Here is a 24,056-nt window from a genome sequence, read left to right on the forward strand (position 1 = left end):
GACGCAGGGATCCCTTTGAACCCATTCCTCTTGTTTTATGATTGTTGGTTAATCATCTTTTATAGTTCATGTTACAAACTTCTTTAATTTGGCAGGTGTTTTTATTTTTTAATTTTGTATTTATTTTTGGGGTCTTCTTTTACTTCATTCCAGGGGTGGGGTAATAAGCGGGCGGTTTAATGATCCTTATGGTCCCTTTGTTTATTTTCGGAGGAGTGGGGGTGGGGGGTGGGGGGTTGGGGGGTGCTGCAGGTTATCTAACTCACTAGGCACGACTGTTTCGCTAAATGGAGCAGCAGCGTCAGTGGGGAACAGGGCACGAGACTGTAGAGTTATGGACCCTCGTGTACAATCAGTGAGAGCCATAGTGAAACACAATATTACACATTTATGAACAACACATATTAATTACTTCACGCCATTACCTCAGTTATTCCCATAGTAGCAGAAACATTTTTTGAACATTGTCAAATATACGTCAGGGCTAATAGTCTCGGGTGCTGTTTTACTTCACAGTTATTTTTCAAGGTTGTCAGTAATATCAGAATAAATATCACACACTTGAATGTTGTCCAAGAGCTTCAAGGCATAGTCACTGATGTCATTACTTCAGTTATTGTCAAGATTGTGGGTCATGAGAACTTAATTATAATATTAATAGTTTTATGATAATAATAAAATTAAACAGCAACAAAAAAATGTGAAAAAAGTTATGTGTATAGTACTTGTCTTACATTATGATAGTCCTGATTTTGTGATAAATCGCCAATTTGCAAGTGCTCTACACAAGGCTAGATGTTATTAGAGGTCAAGGAGGTCAAATATCACGAAAAGGCGAAGCAACCAGAGCATCGGTGGCTGGCAGAGGAACCTCCCTCCGATTGGGCCACCAGAAGTAGAGGTGAAAGGAGAGGCTGGTGCAGCGGGGTGCCCGAGCCTCAGAAGGATAGTTCTGAGTTGGCGATGCAGCAAGGCCATTGATATCAGCGTGAACTTGTTATCAGCCGGTGCCGTTATCGGGTTACAGCCGTAGCCCTTTCGCCGTGGCTTCGCCGAGCAGTGGTCAGATGCTGACCACCGGTTCGCGGCGCCACAGGACCATGTTTTCAGCGTTCCTTTTCGTGTTGGGATCAAGTTACCGTGCCCTGGCCAAGAACGCTAGCATTGAAGAAGGGAGAGAAAAGTTCTACCTCCCCATCTTCGGTTTATGTAAACGACTAGGGCTCCTTGCATTAGGAAGTATTCGGATTCTAAATGTTTATTATTATTATCACTAGCAATACTCGTGCTCCTCACGGGATGTAACAAATGTTTTATGATTTTCATTAATCACTGATGGTGTGGATATTAAAGTGTCTATGCGAATCCATCCCATGATCAATTGCTATTATTGTTGCAATGGTCGACTTATCTTGTCTGAATCATGACTGATTTATTAATGTATTCATAGCTTCAAAGCGATGGTGATTGGAGTAGATTAGCTCCCCTGATCAGCGAAGCCTTAATTAACTATCAGTCATATGATAACCACACATATTATGGTAAAAACCCTTATAACTTTGGAACCAGCCAACCATTTTTTTTTAATGAAATTAAACATGAAGACGCAGGCCATTAGTCCCTTCAACTTAAGTGGGAAAAAAAGAAGAAAAAAATCAACTCGATTTTCTGCGAAAAACATTTCGCTGTGATTTTGTAATTTGTAACTGCTATTTTGTAGACCTTTCCTCGGAGTATGTAATAAAAAAAAGGTTTCATTGAAATATTCCCAGAACTTTGGGAGATATGGATGTTTATGCATTGGAGAATCAAACACTAAAACCCTTATAACTTTGGAACCAGCCAACCATGTTTTATGAAATTGAACATGAAGACGCAGCACATTAGTCCCTTCAACTTAAAAAAATTAACTCGAATTTGTGAAACATTTCTCGCTGTGACTTGGTATTTTGTACTGCTATTTTGTAGACCCTTCCTCCGAGTATGTAATGAAAAAAGTTTCATTGAAATATTCCCAGAACTTTGGGAGATATGGCTGATTATGTATTTTGACCATCGGGCCCCGTAATGACCTTGACGTTTGACATATCCAATATAATTGTTGCACACAATAGGCTATCGTGTGTCTACATCTACCTGCAAAGTTTGGTTGAAAAATACTTAGCGGTTCAGGATTTATCGCAGTTCCTATATTGTGACATACATATGCATACTTACGGAATGGAACAATCGCAAACGTTCCCGCTGGATGACGAATTAAATTATTAAAAACGTATCAGTAAGATAAAATAACAATGAACAGCACCGCGTGGATTCGAACGTACGTGATTAGAACATGATGAAGCAAGAGTGTCCTAACCAACTGGCCTACAAATAATTTGCAAATGTTTCAGGGAAAAATACAGCTATGACACTACAAAAACCATAGGCAATGGATGTTCCGTTTGCCATTCCAATAAGTAACAAAGATAACAACTTGATAGGTTTGAGAGTAAACTTGATTTGACATGATACTGTGTTGTCTAAAGTGTTTATTGGATTCTCGGGCAGTTTTATCCCGGACGGCTGCATGTCGAGTTTCAGGGGTGCCTAAGGGCTTCCGGCGGTAGGTAAAAATATTTAATGTTCAAATAAACCCACTTAATTAAAAAAATAAACACATTAGACCAAGCCAGTCCTGATCGAGGTGGCCTCCACTATGCCCATGCAAAAGGATTAACGTGAAAGTTGCCCAGTACCACAGAAATTAGCAATTTCGTGTGACTGAGGCTACCAGTACCTGTATTAATATATGAATTATAATTGGCAACGGTAAGCGATTTCACACAGATTAGCGCGGGACAAATATTGACAGAATTTTTTTTTAATCATAACTGCAATGTTCTTCTCCCCCCCAAAAAAAAACCCAACAACAACGCAACACCTCCTCCCTCCCCAACCCCTAAGAAGAACAGGTCCGACAAACCCCTGCGTCACCCAGTAAGCTTTTTTTTTTTTAAATTAACGACGCCAATGGAATTCGATCTCCTGCCTCGGACACTTTCGTTTTGTCACGTTAGGAGAGCAATTTACCAACTTATCTATTTTGCGTCTTGACAGTTCGCGTGAGTGATATTTTAGTGACTTTTGTGACATATAGACTGACCGGAACAAACGCAAACGTCCACCCTCTGGGTGACGAACAACAACACATTTGCATTCAAACGAAGTAGTTTGTTGATCATAGTGCAATTATCCCGTTTGACTTGTGTCTGTTCTCAATATGACTAACATATATATGTACTCATTTCTCCCAAATGGGTAAAGCTATTGAAACTCACTTTGGCTATGAGCTCGAGGTCCATGGGAATAAACGCTCATAATTATGTCATGCGGATTGATGACCCTGGTGTCACTCAAAATTATCCCGCCAGGAAATGCTATTTCGTATACATGTACTCAATTGTCTAACCGGCACGGTTGGCCTAGTGGTAAGGCGTCCGGTTGGCCTGGTGGTAAGGCGCCTAGTGGTGGGTTCGAACCCCGGCCGGGTCATACCTAAGACTTTAAAATTGGCCATCTAGTGGCTGCTCCGCCTGGCGTCTGGCATTATGGGGTTAGTGCTTGAACTGGTTGGTCCGGTGTCAGAATAATGTGACTGGGTGAGACATGAAGCCTGTGCTGCGACTTATGTCTTGTGTGTGGCGCACGTTATATGTCAAAGCAGCACCGCCCTGATATGGCCCTTCGTGGTCGGCTGGGCGTTAAGCAAACAAACAAACAAACAAACTCAATTCTCTCCAGTAAGGACACAGTTATTTTCTCCGAATTTAAGGCCCCAGTTTGTGGTGATTGATATTGATTTGCTCTGTAGTTAGATGATCCTAGTGCCAACATTATTCCGTCAGGCATGGTTTAAATGTTTTCGTTTGTACCCACTTTTCTCCAAAACTGACACCACTATTAGGAAGCATGCTCATCGGAGTCGATGCCGAGAAGCTCTGAACTTTGGTGACCCTAGGTACCATATTATCCGGCCAGGAAGGGTTTTAATATACTGCTCACCATACACCCGTTAGGGTCCATATGTTCTATCAGCCCCAGATACTTTACTTGATTTTTGCTTTCGGTCCAGCCGACTCTTTTGAGCCATATCAGGACCAATCAGCCCGAGACGAAGACTTTAAATAATAAAACAACAACCACAGCACGAGATGATAAACGGAAAGTATTAGGATCATTACTATGGTCACTTGTTAATTATTATTTTGTTACCCCTTTATCACATGCCGGCTATTGATACATGCCATATCATTATTTTTGTTATCAAAACGAATACGTTGTGTGTGTGTTTTGTTAGGAAAACTCCAATTAGTTAACAATGTATCAAGAAAAATCACATATTTGAGCGAGTTTCTAGGTGACCCTCTTCGTGATTAGGGACCTAATGTACATCCTATTTGATCTTCCATGAATGGGTTCGGTTGCTATTTGAATTTTCTGTAAAAGGGGTCGCTCAGATAATCGTCAAAATGTAACTGACAAGTCCAGTGGCTAACGAAGGAAAGCACCGATCACCAACAAGACTAAATCACTACCAGATGTCAGGAGGAATGTTGGTAACTGATCCACTGACCGCTATCATATTTCACTACTCGCGTACATTCCGTAGAGTACCTAGAGACCAATCTAGACTGAGCATAATTGTATTTCATTCCCTCTGCTAGAACTGACTGGGCTTGCTAATATAAGCAAGCGTTAGTTTGTAACACATTCCCTGGCCCGTCCCAAGAGAATATGAAAGATATATATGCTACACGGAAGCGTTGTATAGACCGAAACAGTTCAAAATAATGATACTGGATTCAGACTTCAAAATTATTGTTTTCATATTAGGCATACGAACAATAACTTACATGTTAAGAGAAATAATACATGTATCGAGAGATATTGCTTTTATTCTAGGCTACATCTCTTATGGGGGCATCTTACACACTCTCTCTCTTTCTTCACCCTCCCATCTCTCTCTCTCCTTCTCTTCCCCTCTATCTCTCTAATATTGACAACACCCCTCATATGATCACTCAACCTCTCCCCATCGCCCTCTGTCTCTCACCTTCTTACACACACTCTCTCTTTTCCCAACTCTCCTCTCTCTCCATCTCTCTTTCTTCAATAATGACACCCCCCATATATCACTCTACTTATCCTCCACTCTCGAATCTCCAAACATTCGGTTAAACGTGATTAACTGGTATCGTACTCCTATGACAGATAATATTCCATATTCTCTGCATTCTCTGCTTGCTGCATTACGTTAAAGGTTTAATGCTCTTTTTTTTTTCAAGCCACATTTCACGTCAACCAACTTTCATCAAGACGTTATTTAAAGCGTCATTGTAGAAATGACATTCGGAAATATTAGGGGAATCCCTGTCATAACATTTTTTTTCTATTTGTTTCCCATCAGGCATTTTTTTGTTTTAATCACAAGTAATATAATACAGACACACAAAGAGAGACACCTATAGTGACAGCCGCTCTATCATGCTAGAACTGGTGTCAGTATACTGTGACTATACGAGGATGTCAATCAATCAATCAATATGAGGCTTATATCGCGCGTATTCCGTGGGTACAGCTCTAAGCGCAGGGATTTATTTATTTTATTTTTATTTTATGCAATTTATATCGCGCACATATTCAAAGCGCAGGGATTTATTTATGCCGTGTGAGATGGAATTGTTTTTACACAATACATCACGCATTCACATCGGCCAGCAGATCGCAGCCATTTCGGCGCATATCCTACTTTTCACGGCCTATTATTCCAAGTCACACGGGTATTTTGGTGGACATTTTTATCTATGCCTATTCAATTTTGCCAGGAAAGACCCTTTTGTCAATCGTGGGATCTTTAACGTGCACACCCCAATGTAGTGTACACGAAGGGACCTCGGTTTTTCGTCTCATCCGAAAGACTAGCACTTGAACCCACCACCTAGGTTAGGAAAGGGGGGAGAAAATTGCTAACGCCCTGACCCAGGGTCGAATTCGCAACCTCTCGCTTCCGCAAGTGCGTTACCACTCGGCCAGGGCGTTAAGCAAACAAACAAACAAACAAACAAATACCACTCGGCCACCCAGTCCGATGTAAGCCTCTGCGACTTCAATCTCAGTGTGGCAGTACATTAATCTGCTGACCATAAACAAGGAATGCGTCCAGCTGTCTCTCTAGCTCTCCAGTAGGTTTCTCAGCGGGCTACCTACTTGACGACGTTCTAATTGATGGCACGCGAACCGTGTAATGTATAGCCACTGCGCGAGTCGAACCGCTCTACGACTAGCTGCTCCTTTCCACGGCCCCCCACCCCCACCGCCAGCCCCACGCATCCCTCTCTCTCGCCCTTCCTCTCTCCCCCCCTTCCCTCTCTCCCCCCTCCCTCTCTCTCACCCTTCTTCTTTCTCTCCCTTCCTCTCTCTTTAACTTTAATTGTCAATCCGTTTTTCATTGCTAAATTCATACGGATAAATAAAAGCTTGATGATTAGCAAGAATCACCTCTGATTTGTTATTTGCACTGTCACTGAAGACTAGACCGTCAGTGAAACTTAATACAGTTCGCCACCTGTTTACCTCTTTTTATATTTTAATCCAGACAGCATTATCCACCACCACCCATTATATAAACATTCTATTTTGTGTAGTCCCGATATCAATGTTGCAAACCTTTTGATGCAGCTTTTAATAATATAAGAGATTTGATTTATACGTATTCCCTGTTTCACTCAATGAATATATATATTCCCTAAAATATCCAGGTAATATACATATTTCCTGGAATTTGGATGCCATTTTTAGACGTATTCCCTGACTTATATTTAGCATTCAAAAGGAGACACTTTGATGGAGTGAAAAATCTCTCTCTCTCTCTCTCTCTCTCTCTCTCTCTCTCTCTCTCTCTCTCTCTCTCTCTCTCTCTCTCTCTCTATCTCTCTCTCTCTCTCTCTCTCTCTCTCTCTCTCTTATGCTTACAAATATAACAATATAACAACCATTGCATAACAATAAAATGTACAACACAAAATTACACTGTTTGCACCAATGAAGTGAGAAACAATGACTTTTATATCAGCAAAATCAACAAGCCGTAATAACTCTAGTTGGCGGGATATATTTTGTTTGTTTGTTTGGTTGGTTGTTTGCTTAACGCCCAGCCGACCACGAAGGGCCATATCAGGGCGGTGCTGCTTTGACATTTAACGTGCGCCACACACAAGACAGAAGTCGCAGCACAGGCTTCATGTCTCACCCAGTCACATTATTCTGACACCGGACCAACCAGTCCTAGCACTAACCCCATAATGCCAGACGCCAGGCGGAGCAGCCACTAGATTGCCAATTTTAAAGTCTTGGGTATCCCGGCCGGGGTTCGAACCCACGACCTCCCGCTCACTGGGCGGACGCCTTACCACTAGGCCACCGTGTTGCGGTTTGGCGGGATATAGTGATCCTTACATCGTTCGAAAAAACCCCCAATAAAGCTACCCTTTCAAACCATGTTTTTTTGCTTATTTGCTATTGTATTTGGTTGTAATATGTTATAAAGAATTGTGCATGTGAAGGGATATTATATTTTTTAAATATGGAAAAAATGAAAGCTAATTTAAAATGTATGGACAGATTAATTGATGAAAATGGCTCTCAATAACGACGCAAAAAGGAATTTTACAGGAGCAAGTGAGATTTTACAATAACGTGTTTGATAAAAATGGGAATTTTGTTGAGGAGGATGCTGAAATTAAAGTTCTTAATTTAAATATTCCTCAGTTAAATGACGAACGAAAATATGTTTTGGAAACTGATTTTACCGTGTTAGAAATCGGCAGGGCGCTGTCTTTATTAAAAAAAAAGGTTCGTCACCAGGTTTAGACGGATTGAGTACAAGTTTCATGAATGTTTTTTGGCCTAAAGTAAAAATGATGGTGGTTAATTCCCTTCAAAGTGCATTTAGAGTTGGTGAATTGTCAGATACTCAGAAAAGAGCAGTTATCACGTTGATCCATAAGGGTAAAGATTTGCCGAGAGATAGCCTTAAGAATTGGAGACCCTATACGTATCTGTAACCAATACAGATTATAAAATGCTGGCAAAATGTTTATCGCAGTGCTTATCTGGTGTTATTTCTGACCTCGTGTCAGAAGATCAGACAGGATTTATTAAGGGAAGAAAGGCAAGTAACTTGATTAGATTAATTGATGATGTCATTAATTACGCTAATGAAAGAAATCAAGCAGGTAATTTATTACTTGCCCTTGACTACGCTCGAGCCTACGATTCCATCTCAAAAGACTATGTGGTCTGGTCCTTTAAAAAATTTGGTTTTGGCGAAAAAATTGTTAAATGGATTAAAGTTTTAATGACAAACACCACGAGCTGCATAAATTATATGGGTTGGATTTCGGAAGAAATAAGTGTGAATTCCAGAATCCGTCAGGGATGTCCCCTCTCACCTTTGGCCTTCGTGCTTGCTGTAGAATTATTAGCAATCAAAATCCGAAGTCACCCCAATATTACAGGATTTGCCTTACCAGATGTAGGTTTTGCAGAACAAACATCGCGTATCTTGAAACTGGCTATGTACGCCGATGACATAACTGTTTTACTTCAAGATAAAAACGACATGGAAACGGTTTTGAAAATCATTGATGATTTCTCCAATATATCTCGCTTAAAATTAAATAAAAGTAAAACGGAAGCAATGTGGTTGGGATCGCGTAAAAACTGTCAAGAGAAATATTGCGATATTAAATGGAATACCCAGGTTAAAATCATGGGAATTAGTCAGTTTTAAAAATGACATCCCGGCCTCTGAAATTATGGAAAATTGGTCCAAAAGACTTGAAAAAGTTGAACAAATCATTTGCAGATAGTCAAGAAGAAATTTAAGTATAAGCGGCAAATTATGTATTATTAAGTCCTTCTTAGTTTTACAATTTGTTTACGTTATGCAGGCGCTTCTTGCCCCTGTTAAAGTTCTCGATAAGTTGAATACTATTTTGTTCAGGTTTCTCTGGAAAAGGAAGTATTCAAATACAAAAGCCGACATGTATTGTGTAATGTGGTGGAAGAAGGTGGTATTAATATGATAAACGTCCACGATATGCAGACTTCTTTTTTTACTCATATGGGCAGCAAAACTTCAACCGAACAAAAACATGAACCGTGGACAACGATTCCATTAAGTCTTTATCAGGTATTGGGAAGAAATTTACTTTGTTTTGAAGCCACAACACCACTAAAACTGTTCCAAGGTATTGAATGCATTCGATCAAACTTTTGGACAGAAGTTCTCTTAAAATGAATCCATAATAAAGCATTGATTTATGAGAGAGAAGATCGTTTTGGCGATCAATGTTTGTGGAACAATATAAAAGTGGTTTATAAAAATAAAAGCTTATATTTAAAAAAATGGATAGAAGCGCACTTAGATACGGTGAAAGATATTTGGGTTAACGGAGATATGATTCCTTTTAACCAGCTGTGCACAAAGATAAGATACAGTCCCTCTAGATTTTTTGAGTACGGCGCAGTGAAGACTGCTGTGCGAGCGCTTGCACTTCGCAAAAACACAGCCAGCCCGCGAGCAGACGAACACAATAATGACCTTGACACACGGAACCCGGTGATCATTAACCCCTCCGAGAAAGTTTCGCATGCTGATAAAGCGAGCGAGCCTTGCGCTGCTACATTTTGGTTACATCAATATCAGGTTAAACTAGATCACAGTTATTGGCTGTTAGCAAGCAAATGTACAAAAAAAGAAAGATTGCGATTGTTACAATGGAAAATATTACATAATATTTATCCCACGAATACATTATTAAATAAAATGAAAATTAGAGAAACAAAATTATGTACATTTTGTAAACACATTGATTATGTTGAACACTTTTTTGGGCAATGTGAGAAGTTGACGAGCTTTTGAGAAAATGTCCATTATATTTTTAGAAATACAGGATCAAATGTGCACCTCTCAGAACACGATGTCTTGTTTGGTTATCAACCTAGTAATATATGCCAAAATAATAAGGTACTTAATCACATTATTTTGATTGCAAAAATGTGTATTAGTAAATATAAGTATGGTGATAGATACATAGAGAATACTACATGGCTTGCTGTGTCGTACCAGATTTACACGAGTTGTTTTTTTAAATATTGAACTGCGAGCGAAAGCGAGCTGTTCACTATTTGAAAAAGCAACGAGTGTAAATCTGGTACGGAACAGCAAGCCATGTAGTATTCTGTTTATCCTACATACTGTACTTACGTGTATTTTACTGAAAATGTCCTGCATTCGAGGCAGCTAAATTGAAGACGCTTGTTTTAGAACCTCGATCTCTTCTAAAGCCTCGTGCAATCTATTACGTCAAAGCAAAGAAACGTCACTCTGAAAGTGTGGCGTGGCGTGTTAGTTCTAAAGATTCATCGAGGGTAATTAGCGAGCGCAATTTGTGTTTCTATAATGACGTTTGTCTCGGTGACTTTGGCATCATAAGCAGTGGAAAAACAGGTCCCTGCCAGACTTGCTTGACATGACCTCATTTACATGATATACACACGTGTGATTTGAACGATTATTATCTCACGGGTGTCTCTCACGTATGTAGGATAAGATTTGAATAGTATATTGGAAAATGAAATGTACATTGGAAGTATGTGAGTAATGTATAAGTCGAGATGAGGTGAAGTGATATATGACGTTTGTGAATATCATGAAGGGGGGTGGGAGGGAGCGGATGGACGAGAATAAGGGGGACAAAAAAGGAGGAAAAAAAGTAACCATGTATGGCTCCTCAATTGCTTTTTGTATAAACAACCATGCAAACCACAAAAAAAGAGAAAAAAAAAGAAACAGGTTTTCTCCAATTTAAAAAAAAAAAAACCCAAAAAAGTCGCTTAAGGCGAAATTACTACATTTAGTCAAGCTGTGGAACTCACAGAACGCACTGCATTTTTTTACAGTGACCGTAGTCCGCCGCTCGCGCAAAACGCAGTGAAACTGACGAGACTGTTTAGCGCGGTGGTGGTTTCGTTGTGCTGCATAGCACGCTTTTCTGTACCTCTCTTCGTTTTAACTTTCTGAGCGTGTTTTTAATGCAAACATATCATATCTATATGATTTGGAATCAGGAACCGACAAGGAATAAGGTGAAATTGTTTTTTAATCGATTTCGGAAATTTGATTTTGATCATAATTTTTATATTTTTAATTTTGAGAGCTTGTTTTTAATCCGAATATAACATATTTATATGTTTTTGGAATCAGAAAATAATGATGAATAAGATGAATGTAAATTTCGATTGTTTTATAAAAAAAATTAATTACAATTTTCAGATTTTTAATGACCAAAGTCATTGATTAATTTTTAAGCCACCAAGCTGAAATACAATACTGAAGTCCGGCCTTTGTCGAAGATTGCTTGGCCAAAATTTCAATCAATTTGATTGAAAAATGAGGGTGTGACAGTGCCGTCTCAACTTTTACAAAAAGCCGGATATGACGTCATCAAAGACATTTATCGAAAAAAGAAAAATATGTCCGGGGATATCAAACCTAGGAACTCTCATGTAAAATTTCATAAAGATCGGTCCAGTAGTTTACTCTGAATCGCTCTACACACGCGCACGCACACCGGCACAGACACAACTTGACTAAATGTAAAAAGAGAGAGAGGGAGAGAGAGAGAGAGAGAGAGAGAGAGAGAGAGAGAGAGAGAGACAGAAAGAGAGAGAGAGAGAGAGATGATGATGGAACTTTATTTTTCAATTTTTCTTACAACCGGTCCTTACTTCTAATACAAATGTCTAATAAATGATAAACAAGTAAAGCAACATGACAAATAAACAAAGTAAACGAACGAACCAGCAAACAATCGACAAGTAAGCAAACAAGCAAATAAACATAAACAACAAAATGACAAAGTAAGGAACATACAAATCAAAAGCAAAACATGCAACATGTACACATGTAAAGTGATCGACGGTTAAAGTTCCATCCTCACCTATTCACACTTTACTGACACTATACACAACCATCAGTGTGTATAGGAAACAGGTACTTAACGCCTTCGTCCGTACGGGTTACACACTGTGTATAGCCAAACGGTACCTAATGTGGATTTCGTACGTACAGAAGTCACACAGATCCGTCTGCGTATGACCGGTACCTAAGGTGCTCCTCGTCCGTATGTGTGTGTGTGTGTGTGTATGTGCGTGCTTGTGTGTGTGTGTGTGTATGTGTGTGTGCGTGTACGTGCGTGCTTGCGTGTGTGTGTGTCAGTGTGTGTGTGTGTGTGTGTGTGACCAGTCACAGGTCAGGGCTTGGTTCTGTGTGCTCAACAGCGAGCCCACACAGTGCACATTACCAACATTTATTTTTAGTCTGAGGCAGCGCGCTGTCGTCCCTTATCTGACCACTCGGTGCTGGGGCTAAGAAGTAAATGGCACGGTTTGCACAGCAGTGCATGCTGCCAAAGCAAGAAGCTTCCATTCCATCTATTATTTCTGTCTTCATTTTTTTCTCCCTGAGTATGTATATAATATTATGCCACTTTGGTCAACATCATACAAATGGTCATTTCTGAACCGATCCCTCCCATTTGTTGTGTGTTTTCATGCCAGTCATGGTCAGTTTCCATCACCACCTGACAAGCTGACATTTATGTCTGTTGAGTATGAGTAGCAGATATTGATCATGAAAGATTCTAAATGACGCTTCATCATGGACGACACAGTCCAACGTTAGATTGTATACTCCCCTTATTTCTTCGAAAGCCCACCTGGTGTGGTAGGATGATAGTGCTTCCACAGAAGTGATCTGGGTTCAGTTCCCAGTCAAGGAAATTTGCCTGTTTGTTTTGTTTCCTTTTTTCTTCTTGTTGTTTGTTTATGCATGTTCAGGCACTATTGCCATGATCATTATGGGTAGTAGTTTTGTGTGGTTTGGGAAGGTCTGAATGGAAGATTTCTATTTTTGTTTGTTTTGTTTCTCATTGTACATCTTCTTGTGCAAGTGGGTGGTATTTTCTGAGCCTGATATTTCATCACATAATTATTGATGATACATATCTGTTGCAGAGGTACTCCACCTACACAAACAAGGGCTGCGAGAGCTCTGAGACGGCCATCAGCATCATTCCTTGATCCGTTTAAGTAAGCTTTTTTTATTTTTGTTTTTGGCATCCACCAGGGCAATAACATTTTAAAAGTTATTTTGTGACATTAAGTAAGAAAGAAAGGTAAGTGTGTGCGATGATACTAGAAAACCGTAAGGTAGTTAGATTGTACAAACATTGTCCTTTCTATGCCTGGAAAGTAATATCTGTGCTTGTGCTAGGATAAACTTTTCATCCTTTTACACTGTTTGCAGCTTGACTTCTATTGACATCACCCTGCAGTCTGAGTCAGACTGTGAAGAGACAGCGGATCCTGATGATCCAGAGTATGAACCAAGCTGCTATCTGGAAGCCATTCTGTAAGTTGTTGAAAGTCTTGTTCATAAGTTTTAAATTCATCGTTGGTATGGAAGTGCTATCATTGTTTTATTTTTCTGTATCCAAGGTCTTTTTGGTTGTTGCTTAGACTACTGTATTGTCTGTTCGAGGGACCAATATAGGACGTTTTAAATCTTCTTCTTGTCGTTTGCCTAGGACGTTTTAAATTATTTAAAAATAAACAAATGATATTTTGGTATGTATTTAAGAACAAAAGTTGTTATAGGCAAGTAGTACTATTTTGTGTGAAAAGTACTAGTTTGTATCTATTGTGGTGGAACCGGCACGGTTGGCCTAGTGGTAAGGCGTCCGCCCCGTGATCGGGAGGTCGTGGGTTCGAACCCCGGCCGGGTCATACCTAAGACTTTAAAATTGGCAATCTAGTGGCTGCTCCGCCTGGCGTCTGGCATTATGGGGTTAGTGCTAGGACTGGTTGGTCCGGTATCAGAATAATGTGACTGGGTGAGACATGAAGCCTGTACTGCGACTTCAGTCTTGTGTGTGGCGCACGTTAAATGTCAAAGCAGCACCGCCCTGATATGGCCCTTCGTGGTCGGCTGGGCATTAAGCAAACAAACAAACAAACAAATATCTATTGTGGTTTAAGCCCTGTACACGTGAAATTGTCCGAAATTGAAAGAAAAATTATCACATGTATACCCCAAAAGAGCCCCACGCTTTACCTCAAAGTCTAATACTCGGATGAGACGAAAAACCGAGGTCCCTTCGTGTACACTACATTGGGGTGTGCACGTTAAAGATCCCACGATTGACAAAAGGGTCTTTCCTGAGAAAATTGTATAGGCATAGATAAAAATGTCCACCAAATACCCGTTTGACTTGGAATAATAGGCCGTGAAAGGTGAATGTTCGCCTAATAGGCTTGAAGTTTGCTGGTCGATGTGAATAGGTTATATATTGTGTGTAAAAAATGTCTGTTTGTCTATCTGTAAAAAATTCCATTTCAAACGGCATGTAGAGCGCGGAGAGCACAGTTAATTGTGGTTCGCGCTATATAAGCTCTTCATAATAAATCTATATATATATACGACTTGTGTCTGTGTGTGTGTGTGTGTGATTGATCGCCATGCACGGCCAAAGTTCTCGATGGATCTGCTTCAAATTTGGTGGGCTTATTGACAGAGACCCCGGACACAACCTGATCGATGAGATATTTCAACACGTGCTCTCAGCGCGCAGCGCTGAACCGATTTTCGTTTTTCACTGCACGTTACTATTTTTAGATCTCCCTTCCTTCGTGCGCCGGCGTCAATCGATATTCCCGTTTGTACGTTTATATTTAGAAGGTCACTGCACCTTACTATTTTTAGATCTCCCTTCCTTCGTGCGCCGGCGATGCCGGCGTACACCCGGCAAAGCCGGGTCCCCGGCGACGGCCGGGTATTCGGCTCTACTTCTTCCCGGCGAAGCGGGTAATCATCTAGTAAATAATATATTCATTTGAACTCTCGTGTTTGTATTTTTTTTTTTTAGATTGAACTTTTACGCTCAGAGGAATGCAATGTTACAGAATTGGTGTGAAAAACGTGCTCACGCGGCACACCTGGCTGGCTTAGGTCAGCGTTATGCGTCACTGAGGCTCATCCGGGGTTAATATTTACCCACTTTTGGTCACATCGCTGAAAATGTTACCAGAGTACAACAAAAACTATTGACTCTAGTGCTTAACCCTTTTCAGACAAGATAGTACTAATCGTCCTCAACAACTTTTATTTGTAGACACTATGCAAAAGTTTATTGGATTTTTTAAAAATGATTTAAAACGTCCTCTGCTGGTCACCCGGACGGACTATATCTATTCATTATAAATTGTCCCACTTTATAGTGTCCTGGTCAATTTCAAAGTGTTATAGGTTTCTTCTCTTTCACGCGAGCAGTGTTGATCTGAAAGAACATAGGCAACAGCAGGATGTTGTGAATTTGACGAAAAATACAAAATTGATAATAAAGATGGCTAAATATTTTAGTCGCTTCTTTTCTAAGTTGACTCATGATGTTACGTCTCACTGGCACCGCACGCTACTTTTCCTGCACGTCATGCGCTGTGATTGTCAGACTGGTTTAATATAGATTAATTGTTATTGATATACAGAAGTAGGCCAACCGAATCCGTGAAGACTAGCTGTCCAGCACAGTGCCTTCAACATAGCAGCTGTCTACCGTTGACGTTGTAGCTTGAATAAATCTAAAACACATTACAGTGCAGAGACACACATATACAGTGGAATCCCCATTTTAAGACCTCAAAAAATCAGGTCTTAAAAAGGATGGAGTCTTAAAATGGGGGAAGATTTACAGAGGTTATGAAGAGGAAAGCTGAGAAAACAGGGTCCTAAATTGGGGGGGGGGGGGGGGGTGTCTTAAAAGGGGGGTTCCACTGTATACACTTTTGAATGCATTTTTTTATGGCCATCCCTTTATGTGCTTTGGTGACACTGTTTTCACTTATTTCAGCCCAGAGGAAGTACAGAAAGAGGCAACAGAGGTGAGCTTCGAAGAGATGTTTTTTGGAGAACTGAAGCAAGAGGACCCTCAGGAAGAAGAAGAGGAGGAAGGCTTCATTGGGAGAGGAATCCACCTGGTACATGAGCTGGAATGCGAAAAGGTGGCAAGCTCTCCCATGGCCCTTTGCTCCGTTGAGCAGGTCAAGCAGTTGGCCCTGACCTCCATCACCACCTGCATAGCTGACAGTGACAAGTGTGGCAAACCAGTCACACTTGAGCACAGTTTTGTGGGCTCTGCTTTGTACGTCAAATGGGTAAGACTGGATCACAAGATATATAATTCACAATAAATAGACCCTTTTTAGTTGACAGCACTGAGTAGTAAGAGAATCAGCGTCTGAACAGCTGAATTTTGATTGATTAAGGATACAAAAGAATGCACTAAGTTAGCCATTATTTGTGACAGTCATGGTCATGTCCATAAAAAACAAACTCATGAAAACTCTCTGGTTCCAATGAAAATCTTACGATCCTGTTTTTTTCTGACAGGTATGCGATAGTGGTCATGTGAGCAACACCTGGTGCTCCCAGCCCATTCTCAACAGGCGCCTTCACAGCGGGGACTTCCGTTTGGCAATGGCAATAGTGACATCGGGCAACAATTTTGGCAAAATCGAAATGCTGGGGAAGCACCTGAACTTGAAGATGCTCTCAAGGACGTCCTTCTTCCAGATTCAGGGCCATTACATTGTTCCAACGATCGATGATTTCTGGAAGGATCACCAGACCAGGGTCCTGGACTCAATTAGAAACAAGGAGATAGTTGTTTTGGGTAATTCATTGATTTGATCTGTGTGTGATTTTTCTTCTTTGGAAGCTACTTGCATTCTTGCAAAATGGCAGAAAGAATAATGGCCAGTGTTGTCACGCATGAAAATGTAATGTGATTCCAAACCCACCCTTCTTCCCTTGACAATTTTTTTTATCCTGTCTGAAAGAGTGAAAGTCCAAGCCAGCCGCAATGCATTGATGATCAGGCCGTTACCACTCCTTGAAAAATAGTTGCATGCAAGTAAGTTTCTTGGTCTTTTGCAGGAGATGGCCGCAATGACTCGCCTGGGTACTGTGCCCAGTACTGCACATACACTTTGATGGACAGTGAAACCAAAAAAATCCTGACCATCAAAACTGTAGACAAGAGGGAGACGGACGGAAAGTCGCCACGAATGGAGACAGAGGGCTTCCGCAGGGCAATGAGTGACCTCCTGCAGAAGGGCATCAATGTGAAGGAGGTGGTCACAGATGCACACACAGGCATTGGAGCTGTGATGAGTGAGTATGCGATAATGGCAAAAGCTTTAAAAAGAGTTTTGTTGTTGGGTTTTTTAACATCTGTCAGGTTGTTATCAGAAGAAAACATTTTTTTGACAAGTAATGGTTTTTATTTTTTAAAGTACACATACATTGTTGTGTGAGCTTACATTTGCACTAAATTAGTTCAGTTCCAAGTGTTGTTATACAATTAAAACACAAAGTAACGACACTGTTGCTTATATTTCAGAGGGCACATATCCTGCTTTGAGTCATTCGCACGACATCTGGCATGCTGCGAAGAACCTGAGCAAGAAACTAACAAAGGTATATTGTCATATGGTGACAAGGTTTCTTTCTTTACTTTACTTTCTTTATTTGGTGTTTAACGTCGTTTTCAATCGTTCAAGGTTATATCGCGACGGGGGTGACAAGGTTGATTTAAATCGTTTTGTTTATGGCAAGTAATAAGCTGATAATTTAGTGTTTATTCATGAAAGCTTTTCACATTTTACCTGACGGACAACATAAGTGAGTGATGCTGCGTCAAAACTGTTCTAATTGAGGAGAATTTAGATTATGTCATACGATGTTTGATCCAAATCAGACTTATAAAAGAAGCGTCTATAACTGTTTCATGTCCTAGTGTTTCTGTTAGAATAGAAGTAAGTAACAGACACAATGGGACCCCTTTTAAGACCTTCAACAATCTGAGAAAATTGTGTCTTAAAGTTAAAATGTTGGTGAATTTACAGAGGTTATGAACAGACATTCTGGAAAAGTAAGGTCTTAACAGGGGAGGTCTAAAATTGGGAGGTCAAAAGGGTGTTTCATGATCATTATTTCCTTGAATGAAGGCAAGTGCAACCTTCCCATATACTGCAAAGACCTTAGCAGCTTTACCTGAGACAAATGACCCAGTGGGTAATAACAAAGAGATTCCAAAAATCAAACCAAGCAAGATGGAAGCATTATTATAACTTATATGACAGTGTTAAATGCAATAATCTCACCTTCAGTGTTCTATCTTCGAACAATATGAAAAAGACACCATGTTGGTAAACTTTATTTTGCATTGGAAGGGCAGTAATACTGAGATGGTTATTGTTGTAAAATTGAATAGATTAGGAAAGGTATGTAAAGTAGCTGTATGCATAATGCACAATTTGCTTCTGTATTTTAGCTTGGAAGCCTAAGGAAACATGCTGCTCTACAGAAGTGGACGAAAGACATCGTGAATCATTTTTGGTTCACCTGCCGAACAGCTACAGACCACAGGCAGTTTGTGGTATGTTTTTTTTAATGCTATGCATGTACTTTAAATGTTAAAAAGTTGACCTCCATGGCCAACAAACAGCTGTCACCCCATGCACTTAATTATATAATTGCCATATAAAATGTGCTGACTTTTGGGGGTAAATTTCAGATAAGGAAACAAGGAAGATATATGAAATCCGTTCGTGTAACAAGGCATAGAAAAACTAATTGCTCTGGATACAAACTGAGGGGGGTTGTTGTCAATATGTAACTAAACCACATATTTCAGCCTTCAGTTTATCGATTATGTAAGTCCTAGTAGCAAGGTTGTTTGAGTATGTATCTTTTTTTTTTAAACTTGTGTACAGGAGCTCCTTCGCGGTGTTTTGCACCACATCACAGGAGACCATGAGTGGGCCCTTGGATGCTGCCAGCATGGTGAGCTGTCTGAGAGTGACAGAAACAAACCTTGGCTGGACGCCAGAGAGGACAGCGATACCATCAAGGAACTGGCTAACATTCTCCTGCACCCTCGCCTTCTCAGTAAAGTGAAACACTACTTGAACTTCCGGTGAGTTGTTTTCGTTTAAGGTGGGATCTTTTTATTACATTTAGTCTAGTTTGGACAAAATATTTTTCATGTAGACGATTTTTGGATAACAAGAATTTGGCTATTGACTGGGAATCGAGAAGAGGGTGATAGTATTTGCATTAACATGTGGTTTGTCCGTGTGTAAAGAATAAACCTGGGCTATCAAGTTATTAAAAACAGCATCAGAACACAGATAAAGTGAGCATAGCATGTTCAGTTTGGTATGGTAACAATACTGATAGCAGTAGTATGAACTTAGACCCATGATATCTGACATCTGTGCATTATGACAACACAGGAGCACAGCTGACCTGGAGGTGTTTCACCAGCACATACTCATGTATTGTGCCAAGAGGTATGCTTACACGCCTCCAGTGTACAGGATCAGGAATGTCCTTGCTGCTCTGGACCACAACTTCCATTTGGGGAGGAGTGTGAAAACAAAACCAGATGGACAAATCCAGTAAGATATATATTAAAATGGTGTTTTGTCATTATTTTGCTGTTTTTATGTTGTTTCAATTGTTTGTTTCTTGTTACGGGTTATTGTGTTCTTGGTTACTTCAGCACACATACCAACATACACTGTCCACATCAATAGACACAAACAAGCTGATGGTATCCCTTTTTTCTGCATGAAAAGAAATCATAGAAATTGCAATCACATTACATTTGTTCATAACATAAAACATCAAATTATGAAGAGAAAACTATTCAAAACAGTCAGAGAAAAAAGACACATCAATTATGTTTCCAGGTACATTTCACACAGGGTAGGCAACTATGTGAGCAATAGTGTGGAACGTGGGTTAGAACTATTATGTAAACTGCAGTAAAGCTGCAGTAAACCAAAAGTATCTTTTATACAAATTCTCTATACTCCTTTTTTTGTTCTTCAAAGTACTAACACGAGACTTTAGTGGGGGGTTGCTAAGACTGAGAACTGTGTTACAAAAAACTAAAAAGGTATGTTGCCATAACGTTGTTATTGAGAAAAAATATATGTTACAATCACGAATATATTGACCCAGCGTGTAAAGTGATTGTTGTGTAAGGCTTGCTTTGGTCAATATATCCTCACATTTTTTTTATTGGTAGGTACCACCGTTGCTTCAATAAAAAAAGTGGACGGTGGACTGTGTTCCCTGTGAAAGAGGAAAAAGACTACAGCTACCTAAAAGACCTGACCCTCCAGGCTCTTCTCAAGCGCATGCAGGACAGACGCGGAATGAAGAGGAGCAGAGACCTGGAGGATGCTGATCCCCGCCGCATTGCCCGAACCATCATGGGTCAGGCTCCGCCCCCAACTGCTCAGCTGGCAGCTGAGCAGGTGTCCAGATTTTCTGGCACACCAGCTTTTTCTTCAAACTAGACTTGCAACCCTCTTAGCTAACCAGTTTTTAGAAAGTTCTGACCAAACATTATTAATACCTCAGAGCTGAAAGAACAAAACAGAATTTGTATTCTTCCAATTGTTTACAGCATGTGTTTGGTGAAAAATAAATATCTGCTGCAATCCACTCATTACTTCTTTGTTTACCCGACTTTCCCATTTTTGGAAGGCTTTATCCCAGGTCATTTTGCCTGTGTAATCTTAGATTCAGGATCTTTAAAATTGACCTCAGATATTTTTGTTAGGCTATATATTCCAAGGTGTTAAAACCCTTACAGAATGGACACCATAACTTAATCCACAACGTGTACCATAATTATAGCATAAAAAACCTAAAAAACCCAGATTTTCTTGCATTCAGCCGAATAGAAAATGAGTGTTTGGTTAGTTTTTTTTATTTAAACAAAAAGACATCATAAGATCAGAACATAATTATAATCAGTGTAATCAACATGTATAATTTCTATACCACAGTGATTTTAGGTAGTGCTAGAAACAAAAAATCAGTCCACAAAAACTTATGTCGTAATGAATATAATACAACGCTAACAATCTCTAAATCAACTTGTTGGACGATCAACAGTCATTTCGTACACCAAATAACCCAGTACTGTCGTTTCCCCAACTAAAATGTTTGTACTTGTAGTTTCTTGAGACAACATGATTTTGCCAACATCATCTTGCTCTCTGTAATATTAATTGTTCCATCTTTCATGCTCTATAATTCTTTTAGATAATGCCAACTCTACAAACAACGGGCTAAAACAAGCGCCAAGTATCATGTTTTTGTGGCGTACGGAACGCGTTTGAAAGTGGAAGCAAAAATGTATCCGGGTAATAGGTTAGCTCTGTCAAGGGAATAATGGGAAGGTGATGGCTGGTTAGAGATATTGTGGGTATTTTCCAAGCTTGTATACACAATCATTGCTCTTTTGCCCGCCAAAGCAGCTTTTGAATGGGCAAAACAGGGTGTTCATAAGTTGCACTTGAACACAAAATGCAGAAAAACAAACACGTTTCGGTTTCGCATCCGTTGATAATGCCATACTATTTGAGTTCTCTTATTTTGTTGTTGTTGCTGATCAATATTCAATTTCATTTGTTGTGGGTGCGGCACAGAGCTGTGTGATACTGTGTTTGGCAGAGGACGGCTCAAAAAATATGTTCTGTAGGGCAGACAGATCTTGATGATTTTTGACAAATATTTACGGTACGAAGAATTTTGGTCCCCGATAAACAATTAGCGGTCCATTGGAAAGGCATAGTAATTACTCACTAGTATCTTCTGCAATTTTAACCCCAGGTTTCTTGGCCTTGTAGACTTTTTGTAAATCTGACTTTTTGTACTTTGAAGAAAGTATCTACAGCATTTGATTTGAGCACCATTAAAAAAAATTACAAACGAAGTGTTTGCAACAAAAAAGTAATTTTTAGATTAGGTGACTCAAATAAAAAAATTTACAAGTACACGTACACAATTATGTGACAAATTTAACCATAATTTCAAGATAAAAGTTTTCTTTTTTTTTCTTCTCAAAAATACCCTTCAGCCCCCATTTTTGGCCTTGTACTGTTCACTGCCACAGACAGATACAAGGAAAAGATGACACATTTGACATGTTATAAATACTGGATGGCTTTAACCATGTTTAATCGCCAAAACGGTCTGGTTTAAATCCGGTGTATTGGCCCCATGCATCTGGAAATTTATCCCTGATCTTCCAAACGCAACACGATGGTATAACACGTCTCTGTCCCGCACCAAGCCTCCCATGGACCCACAATATAAACTGGCGATATGCTGCATGCCTATTGGCTCTGTTGTTGTCGTCTGCCTCGTCATCTGCCCGTATCATGTCCTGGCGATACTTTCTGGCCAGGCTCAGGACAGCTTCATCCAGAATAAGGACCTCAAAATCCTGTTATAGAAAGAAATATGCATTTGTTGTTGTACATAGAAACCGTGGTTTCACATCTGCCATATACTTTTCCTTTCTTCTTTTCATATTGAAAAGTATGTGTGGTATGTAATCTCACTGATGGTTTTAACTTTTTTCAGTAAAGAAATTGAGTTTATGTATGTGTTTTATATGTTCTGCATACAGGATTGTTAGAATTTCCATGTGTTTGCTCTCTAAACACATATATATTAAAACCATTTAAAGTTGCTTTTTTTGTTTTCTCCTTCCTTTTCCTCACAAGTGTCTGTTTCTGGATGAATGTTTATGCAGGGGGCATTGTATATTTCAAGCTTGGGAAAAAAGAGGAAACCAAAATTAGATTGAGAGAAAACATAGTATTATCCATCTGAAGGCTTGTCACATTTTGAGTATACTGGAGACTCACTCCATTTTAAGACCCTGTTTTCTCCGATATTGTTTTCATAACTTCTGTAAATTTACAACAATTTTAAGAGTAAGACTCCCTCCTTTTTAAGATCTGAATTTCTTAGACTTTGTGAGGTCTGAAAATGTGGGTTCCACTGTACCTGCATCAAATGGATAGTATGGAAAGTGCTACAAACACAAACATACAACTGACTTACGGCCAAGAGTGTGAGGCATGTTGCCTTACGGCAACATACTTCTTCAATCGTTTTTCGCATTATGCGGCACTTGCCACAGATGCACCAGTCAGGCACTCCCTCTCCAGCAGGTGGGGGGTGACCATGGTCTGGTCTGTCCGGGGCTGGCTCCAGAACGTCGAAGACCAAGCTGGGGTACTTCTCCAGCATGGTCACAAACAGCTCTCGCAGACGCTGCTCGCTAACAGTTTCAATCATTGTCTGCAACAGTAAATAAGAGAGAAGACAAATGTCATATCATATTTACAATCTCCATGGGTCGGGCTGAAAAAAAGTAACACAACACTAACACTTCAGTAAACAACACCATGTTCCAAATCACATAAGAAACAAAAGAAGTTTGCACTCACTCTCATTCTAGAACGTCTGTCACGAATGACAGTAAGCGCACTTGTAACGGCCAACTGTCCCCTGGAACCGCGTCGAATTCTCTGCCTTCCTCTGCCACCTCTTTGTCTTCCACTTCCATCAGGTTGTCTCCCTCTTCCACCATCACTTGCTTCTTTTGTAGTTGTAACTGTTAGTGTCGCTCCTCTTCTCCCCCTGGGCCGAATAGTTCGTCCCCTCCCTCTCGTTGGAGGTGTTCCCCTCGCTGGAGGGGTTCCTGACAGCGACACATCACTGAGGGGGTACACCCGTGTTGGTGAGCCACTACTGGCTGTAGAGACATCCGCATCAACCTGAAATTGATTTCTTATTATATAATTATCAAATACTACTGAACTCAAACTAACACTTCATGTGTACACACACAGAACACACACACAGAACACACACACAAAATAATTTCGGATGGGAAAATCCTGTTCACAATGACATTTATAAAACAGCAGAGCAAACGCCCTTGAGCAAACCAACCAACTGTGGTTAGTGACTTGCTAACGAATTTACAGTGAGGATGATTTTAATATACTGA

The 24,056-nt window shown here is 40.0% G+C and overlaps 1 protein-coding gene across 1 annotated transcript; it reads left to right on the forward strand.

Annotated features, from left to right (window-relative positions):
- Positions 1-795: 795 nt before the first annotated feature.
- Positions 796-22,724, forward strand: LOC138950723 (uncharacterized). Its single transcript, XM_070322454.1, has 11 exons — positions 796-956; positions 13,123-13,197; positions 13,415-13,519; positions 16,014-16,317; positions 16,553-16,835; positions 17,099-17,335; positions 17,565-17,641; positions 18,498-18,602; positions 18,940-19,142; positions 19,462-19,626; positions 20,262-22,724. Exons 1-11 carry the CDS (start codon positions 796-798, stop codon positions 20,533-20,535), a joined length of 1,989 nt encoding a protein of 662 aa, XP_070178555.1. The 3' UTR covers positions 20,536-22,724.
- The last annotated feature ends 1,332 nt before the right edge of the window (positions 22,725-24,056 follow it).

Source organism: Littorina saxatilis, linkage group LG1 (genome assembly GCF_037325665.1).
Source record: "Littorina saxatilis isolate snail1 linkage group LG1, US_GU_Lsax_2.0, whole genome shotgun sequence".
Lineage (NCBI taxonomy): Eukaryota > Metazoa > Mollusca > Gastropoda > Littorinimorpha > Littorinidae > Littorina > Littorina saxatilis.

Coding starts and splice junctions, on each gene's coding strand:
- LOC138950723 (XM_070322454.1), top strand. CDS start 796: ATGTTATTAGAGGTCAAGGAGGTCAAATATCACGAAAAGGCGAAGCAA. Junction 13,198..13,414: donor TCATTCCTTGATCCGTTTAA/GTAAGCTTTTTT, acceptor CACTGTTTGCAG/CTTGACTTCTATTGACATCA. Junction 19,627..20,261: donor AAACCAGATGGACAAATCCA/GTAAGATATATA, acceptor TTTTATTGGTAG/GTACCACCGTTGCTTCAATA.